The 12,563-nt window shown below is 45.7% G+C and overlaps 1 protein-coding gene across 4 annotated transcripts in view; it reads left to right on the forward strand.

Moving 5' to 3' along the window:
- NEK5 (NIMA related kinase 5) overlaps nucleotides 1–12,563 on the forward strand; it is a 117,006-nt gene that overhangs the window by 93,644 nt on the left and 10,799 nt on the right. For 3 of the 4 annotated variants that reach the window (XM_030200437.1, XM_030200436.1, XM_030200439.1), the window contains 4 exons: nucleotides 2,724–2,792; nucleotides 3,822–3,918; nucleotides 4,409–4,570; nucleotides 8,511–8,642. In XM_030200437.1, the coding sequence (XP_030056297.1) occupies nucleotides 2,724–2,792; nucleotides 3,822–3,918; nucleotides 4,409–4,570; nucleotides 8,511–8,642 (460 nt within the window). The remainder of the gene's footprint in view (nucleotides 1–2,723; nucleotides 2,793–3,821; nucleotides 3,919–4,408; nucleotides 4,571–8,510; nucleotides 8,643–12,563) is intronic. The other variant, XM_030200438.1, reaches the window with a different exon arrangement.

A 12,563-nucleotide genomic window follows, 5' to 3' on the forward strand; every position in this document is an offset into this window, starting at 1 on the left:
CAGTCTGCCCATCCATGCCATCTACTCTCCCATCCTCTCCCTTAGAGATCCTATGTATTTGTCCCAAGCTTTCTTGAATTCAGATACAGTCTTCGTGTCCACCACCTCAACTGAAAGCCTGTTCCATGCATCCACCACACTTTCCGTTATTTATTTATTAGGATTTATTTACTTCCTTTTTGAAGGAATTCACTAAAGGCGGTGTACAGTAAGAATAGTTCAAACATGAGCAATAGGCAATTACAGCAGTAAAAATATTCAAATAACAATACAAAGTATGGCGTGGAGGGGCATAATCGAACGAAAACGTCTATCTCCATGGGCGTTTATCTCTCAGAACGGGTCCGTGAAGGGGCGGACCAAACCGTATTTTCGAAAAAAATAGACATCCATGTTTTATTCGACAATTTGTGAGCTGGGCGTTTTTGTTTTTCAGCGATAATGGAAAATGAAAGCGCCCAGCTCAAAAACGAATAAATCCAAGGCATTTGTTCGTGGGAGGGGCCAGGATTTGTAGTGCACTGGTCCCCCTCACATGCCAGGACACCAACCGGGCACCCTAGGGGGCACTTTTACAAAAACAAAAAAAAAGGTAAAAGAGGCCCCAGGTGCATGGCACCCTTCCCTTGTGTGTTGAGCCCCCCCAAATCCCCCTCAAAACCCACTGCCCACAAGTCTACACCATTACTATAGCCCTAAGGGGTGAAGGGGGGCACCTACATGTGGGTACAGTGGGTTTGGGGGGGTTGGACGACTAAGCATTAAGCAGCACAATTGTAACAGGTAGGGGGGGATGGGCCTGGGTCCACCTGCCTGAAGTCCACTGCACCCCCTAACAACTGCTCCAGGGACCTGCATACTGCTGCCAGGGAGGTGGGTATGACATTTGAGGGTGAAAATAAAAAGTTGTGAAACATTATTTTTTGTGGTGGGAGGGGGCTAGTGACCACTGGGGGAGTCAGGGGAGGTCATCCCCGATTCCCTCTGGTGGTAATCTGGTCATTTAGGGCACTTTTTGGGGCCTTATTCGTGTAAAAACAGGGTCCAGGAAACGTGCCCTAAATTCTAGCTACAAACGCATACTTTTTTTCCATTATTGGCGAAAGGCGCTCATCTCTGTTTGGGTGATAACCATGCCCCAGTCCCGCCTCCGACACGCCCCCGTCAACTTTGTACGCTTCCGCGATGGAGTGCAGTTGAAAACGTCCAAGTTCGGCTTTCGATTATACCGCGTTATTCGTTTTTGTGAGATAAACGTCCATCTCCCGATTTAGGTCGGAACTTGGGCGTTTTTCTCATTCGATTATAAGCAGGATAGTATACTACTTACAATGTCAACACAATACATAATAGAACATTTTAATTGACAGTAAAGGGTATAAGCAAAAATGGAACATATAGATAGGTAAGAGAGTAAGAAGAGTTAGAGAGTAAGGCAACTAATTTAAAGAAAGTTGCACATGAGGTCAGAGAGATGGTTAAATATTATCTCAGCTAGGGTAGATTACTCCTGAGTCTGTCCCCTTTCACCTTCATCCTATCATTTACGCAGCTGCATTTACACTAGCCATAGACCTGGCATAACAGTGAGCATGTAAATGCATAACTGGGAGCTCCACCCACACGTATATCCCCTTGAACTTATATGCTATAGCATTTACATGCTACCTTATAAAATAGCGGATAACCATGGGTGCTTACCCTTTAAACTGTTGTAAACTTTCAGGGGCCCTTTTACTAAGCTGTGGTAGGTTCGCATGCAGTGCGTGTCCAAATGAGACTACCGCCAAGCCAGCGCATCCTCCTGGCACTAATTTCTAATTTGGCGCGCGCTCATAACACGTGGATGAATTATTTATTTCCTCCTACATGCGTCGATTCCGGTGGTAATCGGCACTTGGTGCGTGCCAACCGGTCACCATGTGTGTAGCGCGTGAGCCTTTACCGCTAGATCAATGGGTGGCGTTAAGGACTCAGGCCGGTTTTGGGCGCAAGCTAGTTTCAGTTTTACCGCAGACCCTTTTCCAGTCCTATTAAAAAAAAACAAAAAACATTTTTTGTAGATGCAATAAAAACTGGCCCGGCGTGCGTCCAATACATGCGCCTACACTACCGCAGGCCACTTTTTACCGTGGCTTAGTAAAAGGGCCCATCAGTAACCTAACCATGTTTTTTTCAACCCCCTTAGCAGGTTAGGTTTTCAGGATTGCCACAATGAACAAATGCATAAGATAAATTTGCATCACTGGAGACCCATAGTATGCAAATGTGTCTTAAGCAGTGGTGTAGCCATGGGTGGAGGGGGCCCCACTTTGGGCTCAGGCCCCTTTAAACTTACAGCACCATATTTATGGTTGGCGGGAATGCTCAAGCCCCACCAGCCAAAGAGATTTGCCACTGGAGCCTCTGCCTGTGCTGCCTGAACAACAGGAAGTCGGCAGGGTGCTTCCACGCATGCTCAAGTTCATGCATTAAACTGAGCGTATGCAGAATTATTGGTGTCGGAGGCTATAGCACCAGCCAGCTTCCTCACTGCTCAGGCAGCACAGGTGGGGGCTCCAGCAGTGAATCTCTTCGACTGGCGCGGGGCTTGTGGCATCATTGTGGCGTCTGTCTTTGGGCACCGTTACACAATCTCTAGATCTATGTACAGCAGAGACACTGTTTTTGTATTTTCATGGATTTCTGATTATGTTAATAGATATTTAACTTTTTTTATTCAGGGCGGAGTCAAATTTGAAATAAATTTAGGCGGTCCCATTATTGAAGAAAACCCCAGCCTTGAATCTGAGGTAATAATCCAGCTCTAATAATAGCAGTCTGGCTTTGTAGCTCAGATCTTGTTTCTGTTGTATATTCATTGTAAGGGCTACTGAGAGACAGAGCTAGGCCTGGGGCAGGGCTCACACTGCTGCCGGCCCCTCCCCCAACTCAGGCCGCCGCTGCCCTGACTTCCCCCCCCATTCGTGCCACCACCGCCCCTGCCCTTGCCCTTCCACACACTCGGGCCGTTGCCGCCACCCTACCTTCCAGCGTCTACTCCTCCTTTGGTCTACGACTCTCCTGCTCCTGGGACCGGGTTATCGCGCTAACACAATCACCTGGGTCCCGACACATAGGAGCAGGAGAGAGGCAGACCCCGGTGCCAGCCCCCCCCCCCCCCCCTTCTCAGTGGCCCTGTTCATTGTTTCCCAGCACACACATTTGGCATCTGGATTCAGCTGAGGCAGTATCTAACAGATCCCAGCCAGCAGGGTTCAAAGCGCTTGAGCAGTTGGTTTTATTTTCTTGCCTTTCACTTTCTCGGCCTTCTCCCAGACAAGGCTTTGCTATTGCAGAGGGATCCAGGCGTCCTCTGAGGATTCAGAGCTGTTTAGACTGTTTAGATTGTTATCATGAGAGCAGTATGTTGCTTTTACTTGCCACTACCTGGAGATTCAGAATTCTGAACAAAGGACTTGAGTGCCTGCAAGGTGGGCCTATGTTTTTAGGGCCCTGCTCTTAATAGCAACGTCATTATCTCATTTCAATGACCTATTTCTTCTGTTAATCATTGCATTCCCCTTTTCCTATTTCTAAATCTCATGCCCAATGCAACAGGTACTGCTGCTAGGCCTGAGGACTGGACAGACGTTCCCTGCAAAATTTCCTGCAGTGCTGTGCTATGGCCATCAGGGGTCACTGCAGTAGAAGCACCTGTCTTCTTACCTCCTCATGCTCACTGTATCTCCTCCATGGTACTTTGCCAGCACCTTCAGACAGCAAATTTGAACACAACTTTCCTCTTGCACAGTGCTACTTTTCGTTTTCATTTATTTCAGGATGTGGATATACTTAATGACACGTTGACTTTTGAAGCTGGCAGGAAGCTGGAAGAGAGAGACTGGCAGAAGCTGTGGGAAGATCAGAGCGACAGAGGTTTGGAAAAAATTCTTTAACAGGCATCAGGTACTTAGGTCAGCAATTTCTGCAAATGTTTGAAAGTGTTCCCTTAAATAAGGGATGCCTGCCTGGATTCACTCTGCATATCCCAAGGCCAAATTATCTGTCCATTCCAGTGTGCAAATCTACTACTACTACTACTAATCATTTCTATAGCACTACTAATGTACACAGTGCTGTACACATTATATGCAGGTACTTTTCTCTGTCCATAGAGGGCTCATAATCTAAGTTTTTGTACCTGGGGCAGTAGAGGGCTAAGTGATTTGCCCAAGGTCACAAGGAGCTGCAGTGGGAATTGAACCCAGGTTACCAGGATCAAAACCTGCTGCACTAACCATTAGGCTACGCCATCATAAACAATCTGCAGTTGTTTAATCACTAGGAAAGGGGAAGGGTAATATCAAAGTAGGTTTATGACAAAACAGCCAATGAATTTCCTTTACATGATCTTATTTTCTTGTAGATATTGGCAACATGGAAGATGACGCTGAGGGAAACAGAAAGCATTGGAAAGCAGGAGCTCCTCAGACTCTCCTTCACTTCTTGGCTGGTGCAGACATTCTCTCTGCATGTCCTACCATGGCTGAGGAGGGGCCCAGTATGAATGCAGAGCCCTCACCGTCAGGTATAGGAAAATCATGGTTTGATTTGTTCAGGTTTAAAGGAGGTCTACTGGTTTTTGTTAAGGAGATATTATATACAGCTATCGTTCCCAGAGAGCAAAACACAATCCAATTCATAACCTCCCCCGAGTACAAATATTAAAGATAAGTACTCAGAAATGAAAGTTACCTTCATATTTTTCAGGTATGCAGGGGTTGAAGATGGTGGGGGGAGTGAAAATTGAGATTTACAATGGAACTTTGTTGTACAATGTTAAGTTAACGAGTGCAGTACATTTTCTTTAGTCACCTGCTATAAAACAGAAGGGGTTGAAATCTGGAGGAGGGAGAGAGAAGTAGTCCAACACCGCCCCCTTCTTCCACCTCAATCTCACTGTTTTTCCTCCTTTGAAGTCCACTCTATCCGCCTTTTCTCTCCTCTGCCTCTTTGAATAGCGGTCATTTATCGTCCCCCTGATAAGTCCCTTTCATCCTTTCTCAGTGATTTTGACGCCTGGCTTGCCTTCTTCCATGATCCTTCCTCCCCCTCTCTCATCCTTGGTGACTTTAATATTCCTGCTAATGATCCTTCCAACTCTTATATTTCCAAGTTACTCGCTTTAACGTCGTCCTTTAATCTCCAACTATGCTCCACCTCCCCCACTCATCAAAATGGTCACTGTCTTGATCTCATCTTCTCCTCCAACTGTTCACCTTCTAGTTTCCTTGCCTCTGATCATCCCTCCTCTGATTACCATCTTATAACTTTCACACTTAAATCTCCTCCCTCCCAGTCCCGTCCTATCCTATCTAATTTATCTAGGAATCTTCACGATATTGACCCTTCATCTCTATCCTCCCATGTTTCAAACCTCCTCTCTACTGTGGCACCATCCACGTCTGTCAACGAGGCTGTTTCTTCTTACAACAATACTCTATCCTCTGCCTTAGACACTCTTGCACCTTTGATGACCCGCCCTGTAAGGTGTACAAAACCCCAACCTTGGCTGACTTCTAATATCCGCTACCTACGTTCCTGTACCCGCTCCGCCGAACGCCTCTGGCGGAAATCTCGGGCCCTTGCTGATTTCTTACACTTTAAGTTCATGCTGACCTCCTTCCAATCTGCTCTTTTACGTGCCAAACAGGATTATTATATCCAACTGACCAACTCTCTTGGCTCTAATCCTCGACTTCTCTTCACCACATTGAACTCTCTCCTCAAGGTGCCCCTCCCCCAACTCCCCCTTCATTATCTCCTCAGACCCTTGCTGAATTCTTTCACAACAAGGTTCAAAGATAAACCTTGCTTTACCTCACCAGCTCTCCCTCCACTAGTCCGTTCCCCTCTCTCTCCTTCCCTCATTCCCTTTCCTCCTTTCCTGAAGTTACTATGAGGAAACTACACTTCTCCTTTCTTCCTCAAAATGTACCACCTGTTCCTCTGATCCCATTCCCACCCACCTTCTTAATGCCATCTCTCCTACTCTTATTCCTTTTATCTGTCACATTCTCAACCTCTCACTTTCCACTGCGACTGTCCCTGCTGCCTTTAAACATGCTGTGGTCACACCTCTCCTTAAGAAGCCTTCACTTGACCCTATTTGTCCCTCTAATTACCGACCCATCTCCCTCCTTCCTTTTCTCTCCAAATTACTTGAGCGTGCTGTTCACCGCCGCTGCCTTGATTTTCTCTCCTCACATGCTATTCTTGACCCATTACAATCTGGTTTTCGCCCTCTCCACTTAACCGAAACTGCGCTTACTAAAGTCTCCAATGACCTATTACTGGCTAAATCCAGAGGTCAATATTCCATCCTCATTCTTCTTGATCTTTCCGCTGCTTTTGACACTGTCGATCACAGCATACTTCTCGATACCCTGTCCTCACTTGGATTCCAGGGCTCTGTCCTTTCCTGGTTCTCTTCCTACCTCTCCCTCCGCACCTTTAGTGTTCACTCTGGTGGATCCTCTTCTACTTCTATCCCTCTGCCTGTCGGCGTACCTCAGGGTTCTGTTCTTGGTCCCCTCCTCTTTTCTATCTACACTTCTTCCCTTGGTTCATTAATCTCATCCCATGGCTTTTCCTACCATCTCTATGCTGATGACTCCCAAATCTACCTTTCTACCCCTGATATCTCACCTTGCATCCAAACCAAAGTTTCAGCGTGCTTGTCTGACATTGCTGCCTGGATGTCTCAACGCCACCTGAAATTAAATATGACCAAAACCGAGCTTCTCATTTTCCCCCCCAAACCCACCTCCCCGCTCCCCCCGTTTTCTATTTCTGTTGATGGCTCTCTCATTCTCCCTGTCTCCTCAGCTCGAAACCTTGGGGTCATCTTTGACTCTTCTCTCTCCTTCTCTACTCATATCCAGCAGACCGCCAAGACCTGTCGTTTCTTTCTTTACAACATCCGTAAAATCCGCCCCTTTCTTTCCGAGCACTCTACCAAAACCCTCATCCACACCCTTGTTACCTCTCGTTTAGACTACTGCAATCTGCTTCTTGCTGGCCTCCCACTTAGTCACCTCTCCTCTCTCCAGTCGGTTCAAAACTCTGCTGCCCGTCTCATCTTCCGCCAGGGTCGCTTTACTCATACTACCCCTCTCCTCAAGACCCTTCACTGGCTCCCTATCCGTTTTCGCATCCTGTTCAAACTTCTTCTACTAACCTATAAATGTATTCACTCTGCTGCTCCCCAGTATCTCTCCACACTCGTCCTTCCCTACACCCCTTCCCGTGCACTCCGCTCCATGGATAAATCCTTCTTATCTGTTCCCTTCTCCACTACTGCCAACTCCAGACTTCGCGCCTTCTGTCTCGCTGCACCCTACGCCTGGAATAAACTTCCTGAGCCCCTACGTCTTGCCCCATCCTTGGCCAACTTTAAATCTAGACTGAAAGCCCACCTCTTTAACATTGCTTTTGACTCGTAACCACTTGTAACCACTCGCCTCCACCTACCCTCCTCTCTTCCTTCCCGTTCACATTAATTGATTTGATTTGCTTACTTTATTTATTTTTTGTCTATTAGATTGTAAGCTCTTTGAGCAGGGACTGTCTTTCTTCTATGTTTGTGCAGCGCTGCGTATGCCTTGTAGCGCTATAGAAATGCTAAATAGTAGTAGTAGTAATAGTAGCTGTGCCCCTGGCGTAGAGGTACACTAGTTTTGACATATATAATGGATCACTTCAGGCTCTATCAGGATTTATTAATATTTGTTTTAGTTTTGTGTTTTTATGATTAATCTTTTTATTAAACACAACAAAGAAATAAAAACATTCACAACAATATTGGTTTATTAGATGTTATTTTATGTAGATGTTTTATTGGTTTATTAGATGTGTTTTTATATACAGTAAGATTTTGTTCATTTCTAAACAGCTTTGAATGGATTGTCCATGAATGATCAATGTTTTCAACTATAAAGCCCCTGAGAACTGGTGTTCTGTAGGGGTTCTGTACTGTCAGCTTTCATATTTAATTTGTTGGTGGCTTCGAGAGCTCAGTGTATGTTATTGGCTTTATGCCGATGAAGTCCAGTTTTTCTTTTTCTTTGACTCGACTATCCATGAAACAACAGTCAAGTTCCAGCATTGCGTTTCTTCTGTTGCATCCTGGATGTCTCATAATAATAGGTTTGCATAGAATATGAACAAGATGGACATTTTTTTTTTTCTTGAGCACTCACTATTCAGGTGTTCCAAGTGTTGTGCTCATGGATAACATCCCAGTAAAAGTCCTAAATGAAGTAAGAGTTTCAAATGTTCTTTTAGATTCTACTCTAACAAAGAAACCCAGATCCGTGCTACAGTTCATTTTTCTGTCTTTAAGCCTAGGATCTTTGGATGTCTCGAACAACTCCTTTTTGTTGAAGATTTTCGGTCAGTTCTTCAGTCTTTAGTGCAAAGTAATGAGAATAATGACCGGATTGTACTTTGTTACCTGTGTTATGCAGGGTGTCAGGTTGGTCTAAGAGAACCTCCAGGAAACAGGAAACAGTGGAATCCAGCAGCCCCAGGGACATTGCTGAATGCACTGGCAGAGGCAGAGCTGACTACAGACTCCCTTTTCCAGGCAGATGTCCTTGGTAATTTTTATCACCTATATAGTAACTAGACATGCAGAGTGTATGTTTATTTGTGTATTTTATTTGTTTTTCAGTGCTTACAGATACTCCTAATGCAGACAGGAGCCGAAACATGGCCATGTTGGTTTATATGATGGTTTTATTTCAATAAAAGTTTATTTGTCGCCATATTGTCAGACTATAGGGGATTACTAAGACGAACATGCAAGAACTCTCCAGACTTTCTCGGGGGAAACAGTTGTCCTTGAGTGGGAGTGAAGTCCAGCCCAGGGGGTGTGGGTATGGGATAAGTTGCAGAGGGAAATGTTTCTAGTTATTGATTATCAATAGAAATCAAACAAAATAAAACATGGAAAAGAAAATAAGATGATACCTTTTTTATTGGACATAACTTAATACATTTCTTGATTAGCTTTCGAAGGTTGCCCTTCTTCCTCAGATCGGAAATAAGCAAATGTGCTTATTTCCGATCTGACGAAGAAGGGCAACCTTCGAAAGCTAATCAAGAAATGTATTAAGTTATGTCCAATAAAAAAGGTATCATCTTATTTTCTTTTCCATGTTTTATTTTGTTTGATTTCTATTGATAACCTTAAGAGTGGACTAACACGGCTACCACACTCCTCTAGTTATTGATTGACAGCAGAGGTGGAGTTTGAAGGTAAGAACATAAGTGCTGCCATACTGGGACAGACTGAAAGTCCATCAAGCCCAGTATCCTGTTTCCAACAGTGGCCAATCCAGGTTACAAGTACCTCGCAAGATCTCAAAACAGTTCAATACATTTTATGCTGCTATAAGCAGTGGATTTTCCCCAAGTCCATTTTAATAATGGTCTATGGACTTTTCCTTTAGTAAGTTATCCAAACATTTTTAAAATCCTGATAAGCTAACTGCTTTTACCATATTCTCTGGTAACGGATTCCAGAGTTTAATTACACATTGAGTGAAGAAATATTTTCTCCGATTTGTTTTAAATTTACTGCTTTGTAGCTTCATTGTGTTCCCCCTAGTCCTAGTATTTTTGGAAAAAGTAAACAAACGATTCACGTCTACCTGTTCCACACCACTCATTATTTTGTAGACCTCTATCATATCTCCCCTCAGCCATCTTTTCTCCAAGCTGAAGAGCCCTAGCCACTTTAGCCTTTCCTCATTAGGAAGTCGCCCCATCCCCTTTATCATTTTCATCACCCTTCTCTGTACTTTTTATAATTCCACTATATCTTTCTTGAGATGTGGTGACCAGAATTGCACACAGTATTCGAGGTGCAATTGCACCATGGAGCAATACAAAGGCATTATAACGTCCTCATTTTGTTTTCCATTCATTTCCTAATAATACCTAGCATTCTATTTGCTTTCTTGGTCGCTGCCGCACACTGAGCAGAGGGTTTCAATGTATCATCAATGTTGAAACCTAGATCTCTTTCCTGGTCGGTGACTCAATGTGGAACCTTGCATCACTTTGCACTTGCTCACATTAAGCATCATCTGCCATTTGGATGCCCAGTTTCCCAGTCTCATAAGGTCCTCTTGTAATTTTTCACAATAGCCTTAAGATTTACCTTACTAGTTACTCCTATCTCTAGATCATTTATAAATATGTTAAAAAGCAGCGGTCTCAGCACAGACCCTTGCGGAACCCCATTATCCACCCTTCTCTGTTGAGAATACGAACCATTTCACCCTACTCTCTGTTTTCTATCTTTTAACTGGTTTTCAATCCACCAATGGAACACTACCTCCTATCCCATGACTCTCCAATTTTCTCTGGAGTCTTTCATGAGGTACTTTGTCAAATGCCTTTTGAAAATCCAGATACAAAATATCAGTCGGCTCACCTTTATCTACATGTTTGTTCACGCCTTCAAAGAACTATAATAGATTGGTAAGGCAAGATTTCCCTTCACTAAATCCATGCTGGCTTTTTGTCTTATTAATCCATGCTTTGGAATATGCTCTGTAATTTTGTTTTTTTATAATAGTCTCTACCATTTTGTTTGTTTGAGCACATAGTCTTTGGTTGCCTTCATCCCCACCAGGACCCTTGGAGGACAGGGGGTATCCTGGAAAGATACCCAAAGACTGAGTTAATGGGGAGTTATTGTCAGCCAAAGGCAGTAAGTGTCTGTGAGGAGTACACTGGGTGGGCAAGGGGAGCCCTGATCTTGAACAGGAACAGGGAAGAGCCAGTTCAAAGCCAGAGGGTGCAGCTCAGTGAAGTGCAAATCTGGATGAAAGGACAGACAGGTAGGTCTGATCCTAGTGGCATTGCTGATGACCACCAATGCTACCAGCACAGCCTTGGATTATACAGAACAAAAAGATGGGTGATGGACTGGAGGAATTGTATATATGTACATATTTCAGGATTGGTATAAGAAATCATTTATTTAGTGGATAAGGCTGTACCAAATAGTCTTGGATGGACAGAAATACCTCTTAAACCAAATGCTAACTGCAGAGGTGTAGCTAGGTTGGGCGCCAGGGGAGCAACTGCTCCCCCAAACAGACTTCGAATGGTACCGGCGCCTATTTTTCAGCAGTCCATCACATCTATGCAGTCTCCGCTCCCCTTGGTGTCACAACCTGGCTACACATCTGGATAACTGTACATAAGGATTTATGGATTTGGATTAACTGCCTGTTGCAGAGTTCAGTAAAGTTTGCATAAAAGATAATTCTTGGCATGGTGAGTATTTCTTGAGAGGGAGAGAGAGTGAAGAGCTTACTCCCAGACTGTTTGAGTGGTACTCAAGATAAAGCCCAGCAACATCCTATGGCCTCCTAGATCTTATCTTGCCCTGGCTTGCGCCGAAGCTCGAATGAGTAAGACCAGGGCTTTTTTTGTGCCGATACGCACCGGTACAGTGTACCGGCACCTTTTTTCAGTCCCCCAAACAGCTGTTTTGAAAAAATGGCGCCTATGCGCCTCGTGACAAATATTTTTTTTGCTCCCTTCCTCCCGATTCTTATTCTTTTCCAGTCTCTTCTGCCCATCTCTCCCATCCGCGTAGTCACTTTTTACTTCCCTGAAGCCTTCTCCCTCATGCGCAGCACTGCACCGGCGATTCCCAGTCAGCCTTCTGCCAGCGTCAGGGCCTCTCCTCAGGCGCGTCCCGCCTACTCTATTGCAACTTCCTGTTTTCCGCAGAGGTGGGACGCGCCTGAGGAGAGGCCCCAATGCTGGCAGAAGGCTGACTGGGAATCACCAGTGCTGCGGTGCTGCACAGGAGGGAGAAGGCTTCAGGGAAGTAAAAAGTGACGACGTAGACAGGAGACACGGGCAGAAGAGAAGGTAAAAGAGGCAATGCTCGGGGGGAGGGGCTGGAGAAGGGAGAAAGCTGCTTGGGGGGGCTGGAGAAGGGAGAAAGCTGCTCGGGGGGGGGGGGGGGGGTGCTGGAGAAGGGAGAAAGCGGCTCCGGGGGGTGCTGGAGAAGGGAGAAAGTGGCTGGGGGGGGGGGCTGGAGAAGGGAGAAAGCGGCCCCGGGGGGGCTGGAGAAGGGAGAAAGTGGCCCCGGGGGGGGGGGCTGGAGAAGGGAGAAAGCAGCCCCGGGGGGGGGGGGGGGCTGGAGAAGGGAGAAAGTGGCCCGGGGGAGGGCTGAAGAAGGGAGATAGCAGCTGGAGAAGGGAGAAAGTCGCCCTGGGGGGGGGGGCTGGAGAAGGGAGAAAGCGGCCCCGGGGGGAGGGCTTGAGAAGGGAGAAAGCGGCCCGGGGGGGGGGGGGCTGGAGAAGGGAGGAAGCTGCCCAGGGAGGTTTAATTGACCGGAGTGGAAGTGAGCCTATCTAGTCCACTTTAACAAGGGAGCCAATTTTAGTAATCTGGCTCCACCTCTCCCTCCCCCCAGCTGTCGTTGCCGTTCAGTTTAAAGCAAGCAAACTTATGATCTGCTGCATACACGTCGTTCTTTATTGTTG

Source organism: Microcaecilia unicolor, chromosome 4 (genome assembly GCF_901765095.1).
Source record: "Microcaecilia unicolor chromosome 4, aMicUni1.1, whole genome shotgun sequence".
NCBI classification, from domain to species: domain Eukaryota; kingdom Metazoa; phylum Chordata; class Amphibia; order Gymnophiona; family Siphonopidae; genus Microcaecilia; species Microcaecilia unicolor.